The sequence below is a fragment of the Taurulus bubalis genome (genome assembly GCF_910589615.1).
Source record: "Taurulus bubalis genome assembly, chromosome: 12".
NCBI lineage: Eukaryota > Metazoa > Chordata > Actinopteri > Perciformes > Cottidae > Taurulus > Taurulus bubalis.
The window spans coordinates 24,870,941-24,883,752 of record NC_136600.1 but is presented as its reverse complement, the minus strand read 5'-3'; the positions used below and the strand labels follow the sequence as shown (position 1 = coordinate 24,883,752).

The 12,812-nt window shown below is 42.8% G+C and overlaps 1 protein-coding gene across 1 annotated transcript in view; it reads left to right on the top strand.

Annotated features, from left to right (window-relative positions):
• Positions 1–12,812, top strand: part of LOC306745299 (CUB and sushi domain-containing protein 3-like) — a gene marked incomplete at both ends in the record, with an annotated part of 218,685 nt that overhangs the window by 100,769 nt on the left and 105,104 nt on the right. The window contains 4 exons of the mRNA XM_079228051.1: positions 361–499; positions 1,877–2,064; positions 2,487–2,681; positions 7,542–7,658. Of these exons, the coding sequence (XP_079084177.1) occupies positions 361–499; positions 1,877–2,064; positions 2,487–2,681; positions 7,542–7,658 (639 nt within the window). The remainder of the gene's footprint in view (positions 1–360; positions 500–1,876; positions 2,065–2,486; positions 2,682–7,541; positions 7,659–12,812) is intronic.

The following is a 12,812-nucleotide window of genomic DNA, read 5'->3' as shown; positions in this document are numbered from 1 at the left end:
CAACTACACAGGGAGACGTGTGCAGTGTGCAGTGTGGACCTGTTGAACGCAGAATAAAGCAGAAATTAATTGGAAAATGTCCCTGAAACAATCCAATGCCAATGGTCAGGCAAAATAGCTCTTGTAATCATAATGGGAAATGATGGCATAGTCTTTCTAACGCTGTTGCTTTTGCAGTACCTGACTGTTGTTGCTGATGAAGGTCAACAAAGGTCATGGAATTTGAGTCAATTATATTTAATGACCTACAAGGATTCAACCCCTTACCTGTTTGCAGCAGGTCCGGCTCATTTAAAGGCCGTCTTTGTGACCCTCTGTGGGCGCTTTTTCATCCATCTCTTTTTTTTTTTATCTCTAAAGCTCCTTGTGGTGGAAATGTGACGGGATCTTCAGGATTCATCCTCTCTCCCAACTACCCACACCCCTACCCACACAGCAAGGACTGCGACTGGCTCATTGCCGTGCACTCCGACTACGTCATTTCCTTGGCTTTCATCAGGTGAGACGAGCCGATACGACGTCCATTTCTCTTCCTTTAGTTGCGTTAAGTCGAGGCATAAAACTAAAGGATGACACTGTAAATGGCTCGGATGAAATAAAAGAAAACCGGCACATATGAGCACACTTGTATCTTCTGCATTGTAAAGCACAGGGGTTTGACACGTTTGGATCACATCATTTTATCATGAAACATAAATGTTTCTACAGGATATGAACAGCAGCTCCTTTGACTGCACGGTCCAGTAGCTTTTCCCCCAAACCTGTGCTATGTTTGTAACCCAGCTGAAACAGAAAGGAGCCACTTCTTAGCAGCTGCACAGCGGCTCAGGTTGTGCTTTGGAATTGCTTGTTTTCTGTAGTGGAACCAGCTATAACATCGCAGTATTGAGCAAAGTCGGCCATGTGTGTTAAGCAGAGGAGCCGAGTTTGAGTCCAGGTGTGTTGGGAGATAGGAGGGGAAAGCAGAAGTACTGAGAAAAATACATAAGAGGCAGGTATTCCTGCCACTTCCCTGACATTTCCTGGATGAATACTGTATATCGCTGGCAGAGCTGCGATACGAGCGCCACTCATGTCCAAGGCTGAATGATTCTCAGACCATAAACGTTACATTATTAATTGCAATCTAAATATGTAGCAGCAATACTGGCGGAGCAAACTCACAGATGGGCCTCAGGGCAACTTTTGCTCTCCACTGAGTATTATTCTTGCAGTCGTTTCACGAAGGGCTGGATGGAGAAGGTTGCATGTGTAGATGCGGCTGTGCTGCACTCCCACCCACTCGTTCCTCTTCTGGAGGTGAAGGAGAGAAAGTCACCGTGTTTCTTTTTCAACTCCGTCCTTCAAAACAAACATCGAATAGCGCCCGAGCACAATGCATGCGTTTCCCTCGGGAATCCCAAATGAAAGGATGGAGTTATGATTTCAAATTGGAGTTGCCTTGATCCAACTCAAATGCAATTATCTCCAAGCTATTTACATTTTTTGTCATAACCCATGCTCATTATTTTGAAAACAAATGCTCCTCTCTCTCTCACTGCAGCATGTGATTTGATATACAAGCGCAACAATATGAAACGATCTTTTCACACTGCATTGCCATCGCCGTCTGGGAAGATTTTGTGCCAGTGCAGTGTCACAACAATTTAATCTCTTCTCACCTCTTGGGGGAGATATCTTTTTTTATCTCTTTGTCTGGAGATGCAAAACAAATCGCTTGGCATGACTCACTTCTAGCACTGTGGTGCACACTTGCATTTTTTGGAATCCTAATACATTCTAATTCTCCCACACAATCTGTACAATCCGGTGGTTCAAACTTGGCAAAACAACAACTGCTTCATCTAATTTCTGTGTTTCTTTCACTCTCACACAGCTTCAGCATCGAGCCCAACTACGATTTCTTGTACATCTACGACGGGTCCGACAGCAGCGCTCATCTGATCGGCAGTTTCCAAGACAGTAAACTTCCTGAGAAGATTGAGAGCACTTCCAACTTCATGTACTTGGCATTTCGCAGCGATGGCTCTGTGAGCTACGCTGGCTTTCATTTGGAATACAAAGGTATCCTGACGGGCTGTGGGACTTTTATGCATTTTCACTGATATAACAGGGGATTTAGTTGGATGCAAACATAAATTAATCTGCAGATAAAGTCTTTGAAGTTGGCTACTATGCACAACTACTTTTTCTAATGTTGCAAGCTGTGAGAATTGCCTTTAATTAATTTGCCTGTATCCATTTCCACCATGTTTACCATATTCATTTTTTAACAAATTATGACTTGCAGCCTCTTTGTCCTATTAGTTGGAAACCCGCCTTGTTTTAGACCCACGTTTCAATCATTTTATTCTAAGTTACACATTATCTCACATAATAAAACACAGACATAAATCATCATCCTCCATTATGAACCTACTATAACAATTGTATGTGTCTCATGTCGCATGTCACTCCTCTAAAAGCTTCGTTCTTTTGATTGGCAGCTAAACTGCGAGAGGCGTGTTTTGATCCGGGGAATGTGATGAACGGCTCCAGGATGGGTACTGACTACAAGCTGGGGTCCATGGTGACGTTTCACTGCGAGGCTGGATACCTGCTGCAGGGCTACTCCACGCTGACATGCGTCATGGGCAACAGCAAGAGACCCGAGTGGGACAGGTCCAAGCCGAGCTGTCAAGGTGAGCGGCAACACTTCTGCATTAGAGCTGAGTAGCAGAGAACTGCACGCCATCCGCTTGGACTGTATTTGATACCATGTGACCAGGACTGTGCTGTGTACAAATGAGTCCCTCCCAGAATGCATTTCTCAGCACTGTAATGCACTTAAATCACATTCATTTTCATATGTGTGAAATAAGATTACAAAAAGGTGTGAAGGACTTTATATCAGAAACATCACTATATGTCATGTGATGAAACTATTTGGGGCTCTAGTCTGGTGAGGTCTTGAAAAATGAACCAAAAGGAGTCCAGATTCATACAGTGTAGATTAAACTACAATTAACACAACCTCAGTGTCTCAAAACATGGGAAAACTATAACACACTCTTGTCTGTCAGGTCCCAGCTTCTATGTGTGTATTTAGTTTTTTAATGACACCCCAAAAGGTAATTATTTTACTTTTTCTAAAACTATAACCTAAAACAATAGACAATATAGTTTAAGCTTAATTCAATTTAATGTCATATATCACTAGCCCAAGTCTCCAATAGACTGCCAAATATAATTTCCCACAGCTGAACCCTATCAGTCTGATCAGACCATCTCTATTGATCCAGGATAATCCCATTGAGGTTATAAATGTCTTTTACAAGGGGGGCTGGTCAAGAGGGCGGCTTAATAGTCTCATCACACTTAAAAACACAGACAATGGACCTTATGAACAAAACAGCAAAAAGTTAAAACTTTAAACCTAAAAAACATTAAAAAGACAACAGAGTCTTAAAGCAGAAAATTGCATTGAATTAATGAGTTTTGCATTTCGTGGTACATTCAGTGCTCAAATGATACTTATTCCTGTTTTTTATTATCTTAAATGTTATGTAATAGTCTTGTTTACAATGTCTTTGTAGCTCTCACTAAGATGAGGGTCCAAAAACTGTTATTTCATGTAATATTTTCCATGCAAACTGCACTGACATGTGCAGAAACCTGAATCCCGGTTAAAACCATGTCAACACTTTCACGATTTGCGAGGAGCAGACATCACAAATCCTTCCTGGAATAGTAAAATAAAAGGCTTCAGTATTTTATTGGAAATATAAAAGCCATAACGTTTGATTGGTGAAGAGCGTTGTCGGCTACCAGGTCTGCAGAATTAGTTCAAACCTCATAAAGTGCTGAACAATAGACCATTTTTTTATAGTAGTTGGAATATATTCACAGCCAACCCTACAGCGCCATTTCCTAGAGCTCTTTCAGTATCACAGTGTCAAGGAGAGAAGGGAGAAAAGATGTGCAGAGTTTAAAGAAAGCTCGGCGCTCCTCCCTCCAGTAGTTTAATTCTCCTCAAACTATCTGATCTTTCACGGCTGAATTATAATTCAGTTCTCATTTCCAGCAGCGGAGAACAGGGGCACCCTCTCTCACACCAGGGAGCTATCCATTACACATACAGTTGGCACCTACAGTAACAGCCCTGCGGTGATGTGCTTTACTAAAGGCTCCATCAGCATCTCTCCGTTTAGTATTTCCACTTTGAGACCAAATATGACCCGATGACTTAACAGTCTACGAGAGCTGATGGCTTCAGGCTGCTCCGACACGGGGTCAGCTCCCGTCCCTTCACATCGCTGAGCAATCGGCTGAAGTTGGCGGTATTTTACAAAGTCGGAAAACATGCAGTTTACTTTAAAAAGTTGCCAAAAAGACTGATTCCTAATGTATTATATGTTGGAGAATTATATTGTGGACAGCAATCGCACTGTTTTACTTAGACGTGCTGAAATTATATCCGTTTTCCAACTTCATGTCCTAAAATCCAGTGTCGCAAACTAAAAATACATCTTTTCCCACTATACCTTGCATAAAGAAAGTAGCACTTAAGTAGCACTTAAGTAGCACTTAAATGGCATTTTATAGTTTAACTTTCTTGAAGAAATCATACTTTCTTGATTCTTGTTGTTCTGAGTTTATACACATGGTTAAATGCACTTATTCTAAGTCTCTTTGGATAAAAGCGTCAGCTAAAAGAATTGTAATGTATTGTGTACAAAGGTGTTCATTTCAGCCTGTGGATTACATGCATAATGAGAGCACAGTCAGCCACTTTAATCACTTCAACCGGTGCAATATAAATACATTTTGAAATGCATTTTATTCTGTCTGTATAGATAATATTGCTACTGTGGATTATTTACTGTTTATTTATATCTATATCTATATCTATATATATAGATATAGATAGATAGATAGATAGATATTGTCTGCTGCTGTAATCCTGCAAATTCCCCACTGCGGGACTAATAAAGGAAGATCTTATCTTATCTCTTAGATCAATACATGTGGCGGCTGACATTATTGGTTGATTTTAGTTCATCACAAATATATCTGTACAGCCATATATATACCGACCGATGAGTAACAAGAAATTGGAAGACGGATATGCCAAAAATATGTTTCAGTACTCAATCGATATCTTGGTTACGGTTCTTTTATTATCAACATTCAAGGGATCGGCAGTGGTTAGGCTCTAATCGTAAACTTGATCAGTTACAATTTGCCATGTTTTACATTTCATTGAATCCATTGTCTGTCCACATTTTAGTATCTCGCCCATTGAATTCAGCAGATTAGATTAGCTTCCATTAGCTCCCATGTCTGTCTAAATGCAGTAGACTGCAGGGCCGGGTCAATAGCCTTCAAATGGAAGCAGTTAGAAATGTAAAAACACTGGAACCTGTTTATTTGCAGCTGCCTCTCTGTTTGTAATGATGTGCTTTGAAAAGGCTGCAGATAGGTGGATATAGAGAGATGGATGGATGGATGGATGGATGGATAGATGGATGTATGCTTTATTCATCCCCAAGGGGAAATGTGTTTGTCACAGTGGCAAGCAACTTACGTAGAACAAATATCAGGAATGAAAAATACTCAATATATACAACAAAACTCAATACCGTAAAAGCCGGGTTACAAGTCGCTACTACCTTCAGCGGTTGTTGCTAGCGCTGCTGCTAGCTCCCCGCTGTAGCAAGCTAGCGCTGCTGCTAGCTCCCCGCTGTAGCAAGCTAGTACTGCTGCTAGCTCTGCTAGTTAGCGGAGAGCTAGCGGAGAGTTAGCGGAAGTTAGCGGGGAACTAGCAGCAGCGCTAGCTGGCTACAGCGGGGAGCTAGCAGCAGCGCTAGCTGGCTACAGCGGGGAACTAGCGGGGACACCCACCGAACGTAGTAGCGGCTTGTAACCCAACTTTTACGGTATATACAACAAAACATCAGAGCGTATTAATTTACGAAATTAAACATTAAAGAAAGTGCAGAAATGCAAAGTATATGTAGTGTATATGAAGTGTATATAAGTAACTGACAAACAACAAAAGCGGTGCTATGGCTATTCATGTTGATGTTAAATAAATTGATGTAATTAAAGTCTGATACCAGGAATGTATATGTCATACATGTATGAACATGTGGAAGTTTAGATTTTGAAGGTTAATCTGAGCTCTCTTGAAATGAAACCGTGTACATGAACATCTTTTAAAAAGGCAACCTGCGTCCTCAATATCATCATAAGTCAGACAGCAGACTTTCTGTCTGTGGATTTCCGGATACTCCGACCCATCCGTCTCTTACAGAACACAAGGTGATTTTGCAGGTTTCACAGCGTGCCCTTGTCTCCTTAGCACCGCTCTCACCTGTCAGAACGGACCCATTACAGCCCATCTTGAGCACCCCTGCCTGGCTGTCTGGGCCGCTCTCACCTGCTGTCGACTGACAGTACAGCGGGCCCTCCTTCCCACCGGCAGCATTCTCACATTCCTCACCCACCACGACACTGCGGCTCCCATTCTGCCTGACTAATCAGTTTGACTCAGAGCCCCACTTGCCATAATCACATACTGTATTTTTGATTACTTGCCTCTTGCTACTCGCAGAAGCAAATGCGGATAAATTGCTGATCCATCTTTCCACATTAGCGGCTCTGTTCGCTTTTGTTCATCTTCTCCTGCGCTGCTCGATGAAGCTGCAGTGACACGTGAATTAGGTGTCCCGCAGGGGAGGTTTCAGAGCAGCTGGCGACACACCCTCCCCCACGACAAATGTGTGCATGTGTTGACAACCGGGGCTCCCCCACCTGATGGCTCAGTCCGTGAGGTTTGAGGCAACTACATTAGAGGGCCTCTCTGCAAGTTAGGTGCATCATTAACGGCTTAAGATGCAGGTGCAAGACAAACTGCAGCTATTTTTGATTATTATATTTGCCTACGCTATGATGAAGTAAAAGCATGCACGGGTCTGGTTATTGTTTAGAGCTTTAGTAGCACAAACTGCATTACTGCATGCTAACATGAGAGGAGAGTCTTTTCCAAAGCTCACATCAATTAGGACTACAAAACACCGACCAATTGGACTTGTTGTGTGTGTGTGTGTGTAGTTTGCTGACTGCGAAACATGCTGCCGGGCGATATCGGCTGATTAAAGTCACGGCGTGTGGAACTTTTGTGATTGCGTGTTTCGTTGATCGATGGTGTTTTTTAGATATTTTGAAGGCGAAAAAGTACATTTCCTCGCTGGTTGTTTCCCTTTTAGGGTTTAACCCTGTAAATACAAACCCCGACTTGCTCTTCCGTCCCCAAAGTGCCTCTCAAGTGTCAAACATATTTTGGTATGCTGGCCAAAATTATATCTGTCAGCAGCTGAAAGTTTTCAAAGGTGACTTTTCATCTCAATTTGTGATATAAACTGCTTACCTGTGCACTCGTGCCAGGTAAGATGGATTTGCCGATTGCATTTTATTGCCTCATTTCCCCAGGTATGTAAGCTGCTTGTTTCACATTTGTTAACTGTGTTTCTGTGTTGCTTCCCTTCCTGTCCCCACAGCTCCCTGTGGAGGTCACTTTACAGGTTCAGAGGGAACTGTGCTCTCACCAAACTACCCACATAATTACACCAGAGGCCAGAGCTGTGTCTATGACATCTTCGTCCCTGGGGACTTTGGTAAGCATTTCAAGCATTATTTCCACAGAGTTGCAGAAAATAGTTTCATAATAATCTCCTCAACTGCTGCTTATAGCCGCATGCGGCGTCTCCAGGAATGTATTCGCTTCAAATATGAAGTGAGACGAGGAGGCAGAGGGAGATAATTATCTGTGTTCTCTGTGAGCTTTCTGTTAATGGTGAGGTTAGGGGATGGTTTATGAAGAAATGGAGGCTTACTCTCAAAGCTGGTCATGGCTGATGGAGTACCAGCAAACAAAATGTTCAGACTTGTATAATTCATTTCCCTGCAGCGCTTCATCTGTCTTCCATGCCTTTCAGTGCTGTGTAAGTTCGGATCGGTATGTTTGATGGTTACAGCCATTGACACTTGGGATAAATGCCTGTCTGCTGCTTGATTATTATTCAGTCTCGCTATACTTGCTTCATATCTGACAACTGAATTGACTGAGCATCAAGCCAGTAGTTACAGTACGAAGAGACAAAGGTCAGTGAAGGCCACTGCTATAACTCACAGTGGTGCGTGTCTAATGAAGTCACACTTAATCAATACATACATGTTAGAGTTCCTTTCCGACATCCTGCTAGCTGTTTAACACTCCCACTGAAAGATAGCGGTGTTTTGGCTTTGTGCGGTTAAGAAAGAATCGGATCAGAGCGAGCAACAATTGATTGTGTTGACGTGAAAAACGCTCAGTACCGAAGGTAACGGAGAGGAGAGGAAGGTCAAGCAGCGGAGGGAGCCGGCAAATTCACCGGTTTATCCAAGTGTCTCTGTTTATACATAATTCAGCAAAGATCTCCAGAAGACCTTGATGCGCTCCGGCTCAATATTCCATGTTAGTCACGAAGAGCTGCAGAAATCGTAGGCAGAGGTTTTTATTCAGTAAAGCTTATGAAACAGATTAATCCCCCGTGTGGTGATCCGGCTCCGGCAGTTTACATCTTCTGTTGACATCTCCCACTGCTCATAGAGTTCAGAAACCCACAGGTCTTTAGTGGTTTTTTAAAATATATTTTTTTTTTTGAATAGATATTGCATATCAATGCAGCCTTTTCCTAAACTGCCTGCAAAAGCTTAATGGAGTGTGTGAGCAACATTCCCACCTGCCCCTGCACATTTATTCCAGAGTGCAGGCACGGAGGCTATTGGAAAGTCACTGATTATTACTGAAATACATGTTGAGTAGTTGTGTAACAAAGCTACAGGTATTCACCGCAAAGTGAAAATGTTGGGACAACAAATCCAGCTATGATGTAACAAGACATCATAAATTATCCAAAGCATGCACCCCTCATTTCACTCGTAATATATGAATCTTTGATATAAAAGCTTAAGCCAGAATGGATAATGACACCGACATCATATTGTGAGTCATGAAAAACAAGCTCTGTTGTTACAAGCTTTGCTGTTATGACAAAATGGAGCCCATTGCATACAATAGGTGCCCTTTGACATGTTTTACTATATATATATCTATATCTATATATAGATATAGATATATATATATATCTATATATATATACACATATACATATATATTTATAGTAATGTATGTAGAATGCAGCATTTTAGTGTTTTTAACCTCCAGATAAAACAGTAAAAGGTAAATTCAGTGTTGTCAGCAGCAGCTTGGCAGCGGAGTGTAGCCTACAGGCAGCGTGATGGCAGAAATAACATTTCAGTGTCTCGTATACAGGTAATTGAAATTTGTAAGCGCCTAGGGAAGATATCAATCGTGTGTCCAAGTCTGTCCCTTATGTGACCGATAGCGTACCATAAGCCTCTGAGGCATTATGTCTACCTGGTTGAACTGGCAGGAAAAAGGTCAGAGGGAAATATCATGTCTGACATTGGCTCAGTGACCTGAGGGCTTTACACGCGGGTCCAGGGAGGCGGCCGCGTATTGTGGTGCACGTCTTTTGCTGTCAAGGTGTAGCTTCAAGGCCGGTCCTTGATATAAATGTATATGTCCCAAAATGTTGCAAGGTAAAAAAAAAAAACTAAACGGGTGTAGATTGTAAGCAGTCAGCATTGGTTATTAGAATATTTGATGACGCCAGTGTCAGACCCGTACAGTTTTTAAGCGCCTAGGGAAGATATAAATTGTGTCGGAATGAAAGATATACGTTAGAATTGTTTATCATCCAAAAAAGTATTGCACTAGTAAGCGGTTAGGTGTCACCAACAATGCAAAAGAAGATCAACAAGCCGCAGTATCGGATGTGGGTAATGCAGCAAATGAGGGCTAGCTGGGACATTATCTTTACATTTGAGTACAGTAAAAGCCGGGTTACAAGCCGCTACTACCTTCGGTGGGTGTCCCCGCTGTAGCAAGCTAGCGCTGCTGCTAGCTCCCCGCTGTAGTAAGCTAGCGCTGCTGTTAGCTCCCCGCTGCTGCTGCTACTGCCTGCGTCCCCTCTGCCCAAGTCGGGCGTCGAGCCGGGGCTGATCCCGCTTCCTTCGGTGGTTGTCGGGGAACTAGCGAGAGCTAGCGGATGTTAGCGGAGAGCTAGCGAAAGTTAGCGGGGAACTAGCAGCAGCGCTAGCTGGCTACAGCGGGGAACTTGCGGCGACACCCCCCAAACGTAGTAGCGGCTTGTAACCCGACTTTTATGGTAAATGACAAACACTGTTCACGTTGGGCTTGTTTGTTTTTGGATAAGACTGAAAGAAAACTGAGTTCCAACACCGGCAACCGGATCAAATCCAATGGTTCGGATGCTGGGGCAACTGGGCAGCTGTTACCGTTGAGCCCTGCACATTTTTTTGCAGGCAGACTTGTACTTTTCCAGCTATGCTCTGTCTTTTTTGTTTAGTCATCTGCTGGAGCTTTCCTAAAAACAAAAAGTTCTTTGTGTGTTTGAGGATTCAGGAGGATTTAGTGCAAAAGAAGTTTGACAACTGTTTTGGCGTGTGCATGTACGTGTGTTAGATGTTGGCAGATATTTTGTTCAGGGGTATCATGGTGCAGTTTGTATGGATTTACTGTATTCTCACCAAGCTGTCATGGTTTCTGTCTGACTGATTGGACTAACTGTGCAGATAGGTGCACACCTCCCTGTTTGTGTCTCTGTTTTTCTGTGGACCGTGTTTTGCAATGACGCATTTTGCACCTAAAATAACAACATAATGTATGCACATAATAAACATCCATCCACATCATAATGCGCCAGACTGTAATCTAGTTCAATTCTGCCTGAAGCATCACCTCAATCATACCAATAGATTTCTGTTCCTGCATCGGACTTGCTGGCCCCTCATGACTTGTATGTTTACAATTCACATCCCTGGTTTCTGCTCTTGTCGTGTGCATTTCAAACCTTCAAATGTTCACGTCGGCATTTATGCACTCTTTTCCAGTGGATGATCATAAAAATGATAATTAACAAAGAGCTGGCAGTAGACAGTGAGTCAATAAAAAAACGCTCTCCAGTCATTTGTGAGCCATCATTTCTTGGTAGCCTAACACTCAAGCTTATGTGCTTTGCATATCTTATTTTACTTTGCATCATTCGGATGTCATTAAGGTACAATGTGCATCTGTCTTGTCGTTTATTGTTTAATTATTCTGTCAGAAATAATGGCTGTGGTCATATTTCAAACAATAACTCTGCTTCTTCTGTAAAGAGATGAATTATTCATGGTGCTCAACCTTTGCCTTGGGCGCTGCTAGTAAACATACAGACGCACGCTCCCCACAGGAGGTCCCTCTTGCTTACAGTAAGTTCAGCGGCTAGTATCTAATTTGATTTCTCCTATACTTGCACAAGTACATGGCGTTTTGGCATTTTACTTACGTAAAAACAAGGAGGCTGACAGTTTCAATATTTTTGACAAGATAAATCCACATCTTGAACACAGGGGGAAAAAACATTTTAATTAAAAAAACATGTGGATACACATTTATCTTTGGCAAAAATGGCAAATTGGTAAAAGTAAATAGATTTTTTTTTTTTTCAGCCTAAGTTTGTATTTTGCTGAGAAGATTTGTTTTTCCCGTGCAGCCTTCTCCGGGAACGCTTGAATGGTTTAGTGGTGAAACAAATTCTTCCAATTAACGGGGCCCTCCACTTCGACTGTGGATCAACGGTAGAGCAGGCTCCTTCAATCAGGCGATCGGCGGTTCGATCCCCGGCTCCGCTAGTGCTAGTCCATGTCGATGCGTCCTCGGGCAAGACACTTAACCCCAAGTTGCTCCCGCAGCTGTGCTTGCGATGCGCAGATGTTATATGAATGTGAGTTGGTCCTGATCTGCATTGTAGCTCTTCCCACCAGTGTGTGTGTGTGTGTGTGTGTGTGTGAGAGAACGATGACTTGTAGTGTTAAAGCGCTTTGAGTGGTCTCTCACTGGAAGGATGCTCATAAGGAGTCGTTGGGTGATTTTATTTCATAGACACAACATTCCCTCACCTCTGTTTATGTGCTGAAGGCTTTTTTATAGCTCCATATAGCTTATATTTGTCTATATAATAATACTAACAACAGCATATGCATATTGGTTGCCACAGAATGTGTCAGGAGGCGAGACTGGAGCGCTGACAGATTGCGGTAATAAATCTGGGCTCTAACAAGATGGACAGAGAACGAGGGAGAGAGAAAGAGAGAGACTGCAAGAGTAAAAGGGAGTAACTACGGGAAAGAGGCACATAGATCTTGGCTGAATGTGAAAGGCTCAGAGAGAACAAGTTAGACGCAGAGTGATAATGAGTGAGAGAGTTATAATGAGCGACACAGGGAACGAGAAGAGAGGGAGCGAGGAACAGAGCGCTGCCGAGAGCGATCGTGAAAACCGCGGCCCTGTGGGGCCGATTGTTGACTCGTCAGCGACGGTCGATGGAGAGTAAGTTCACGCCCGGGGCCACACTGGTGCATGACGAGCTACATCCCACGCGGAAACCATTACCATGTCTGTCTGTGTCAGTACAGTTTACACTGCCCTCAATGTGGGCTGTGACCACCACCTTGATTTACAAAGGGCTTTTTTTTGTTCACGGGCTGTGTGCCTCAGTGTTTGTCAGGGGTCATCAATATGTTCCCAAGGTCCTTTTTGTTCTTGATATATAGACCCACATTGGAGTAGATTGGTACTGGCTGCCTTCGCAGGTGGAATAGCAAACGAATGGAGGGACATGAAAGTTTCAAATGCAATT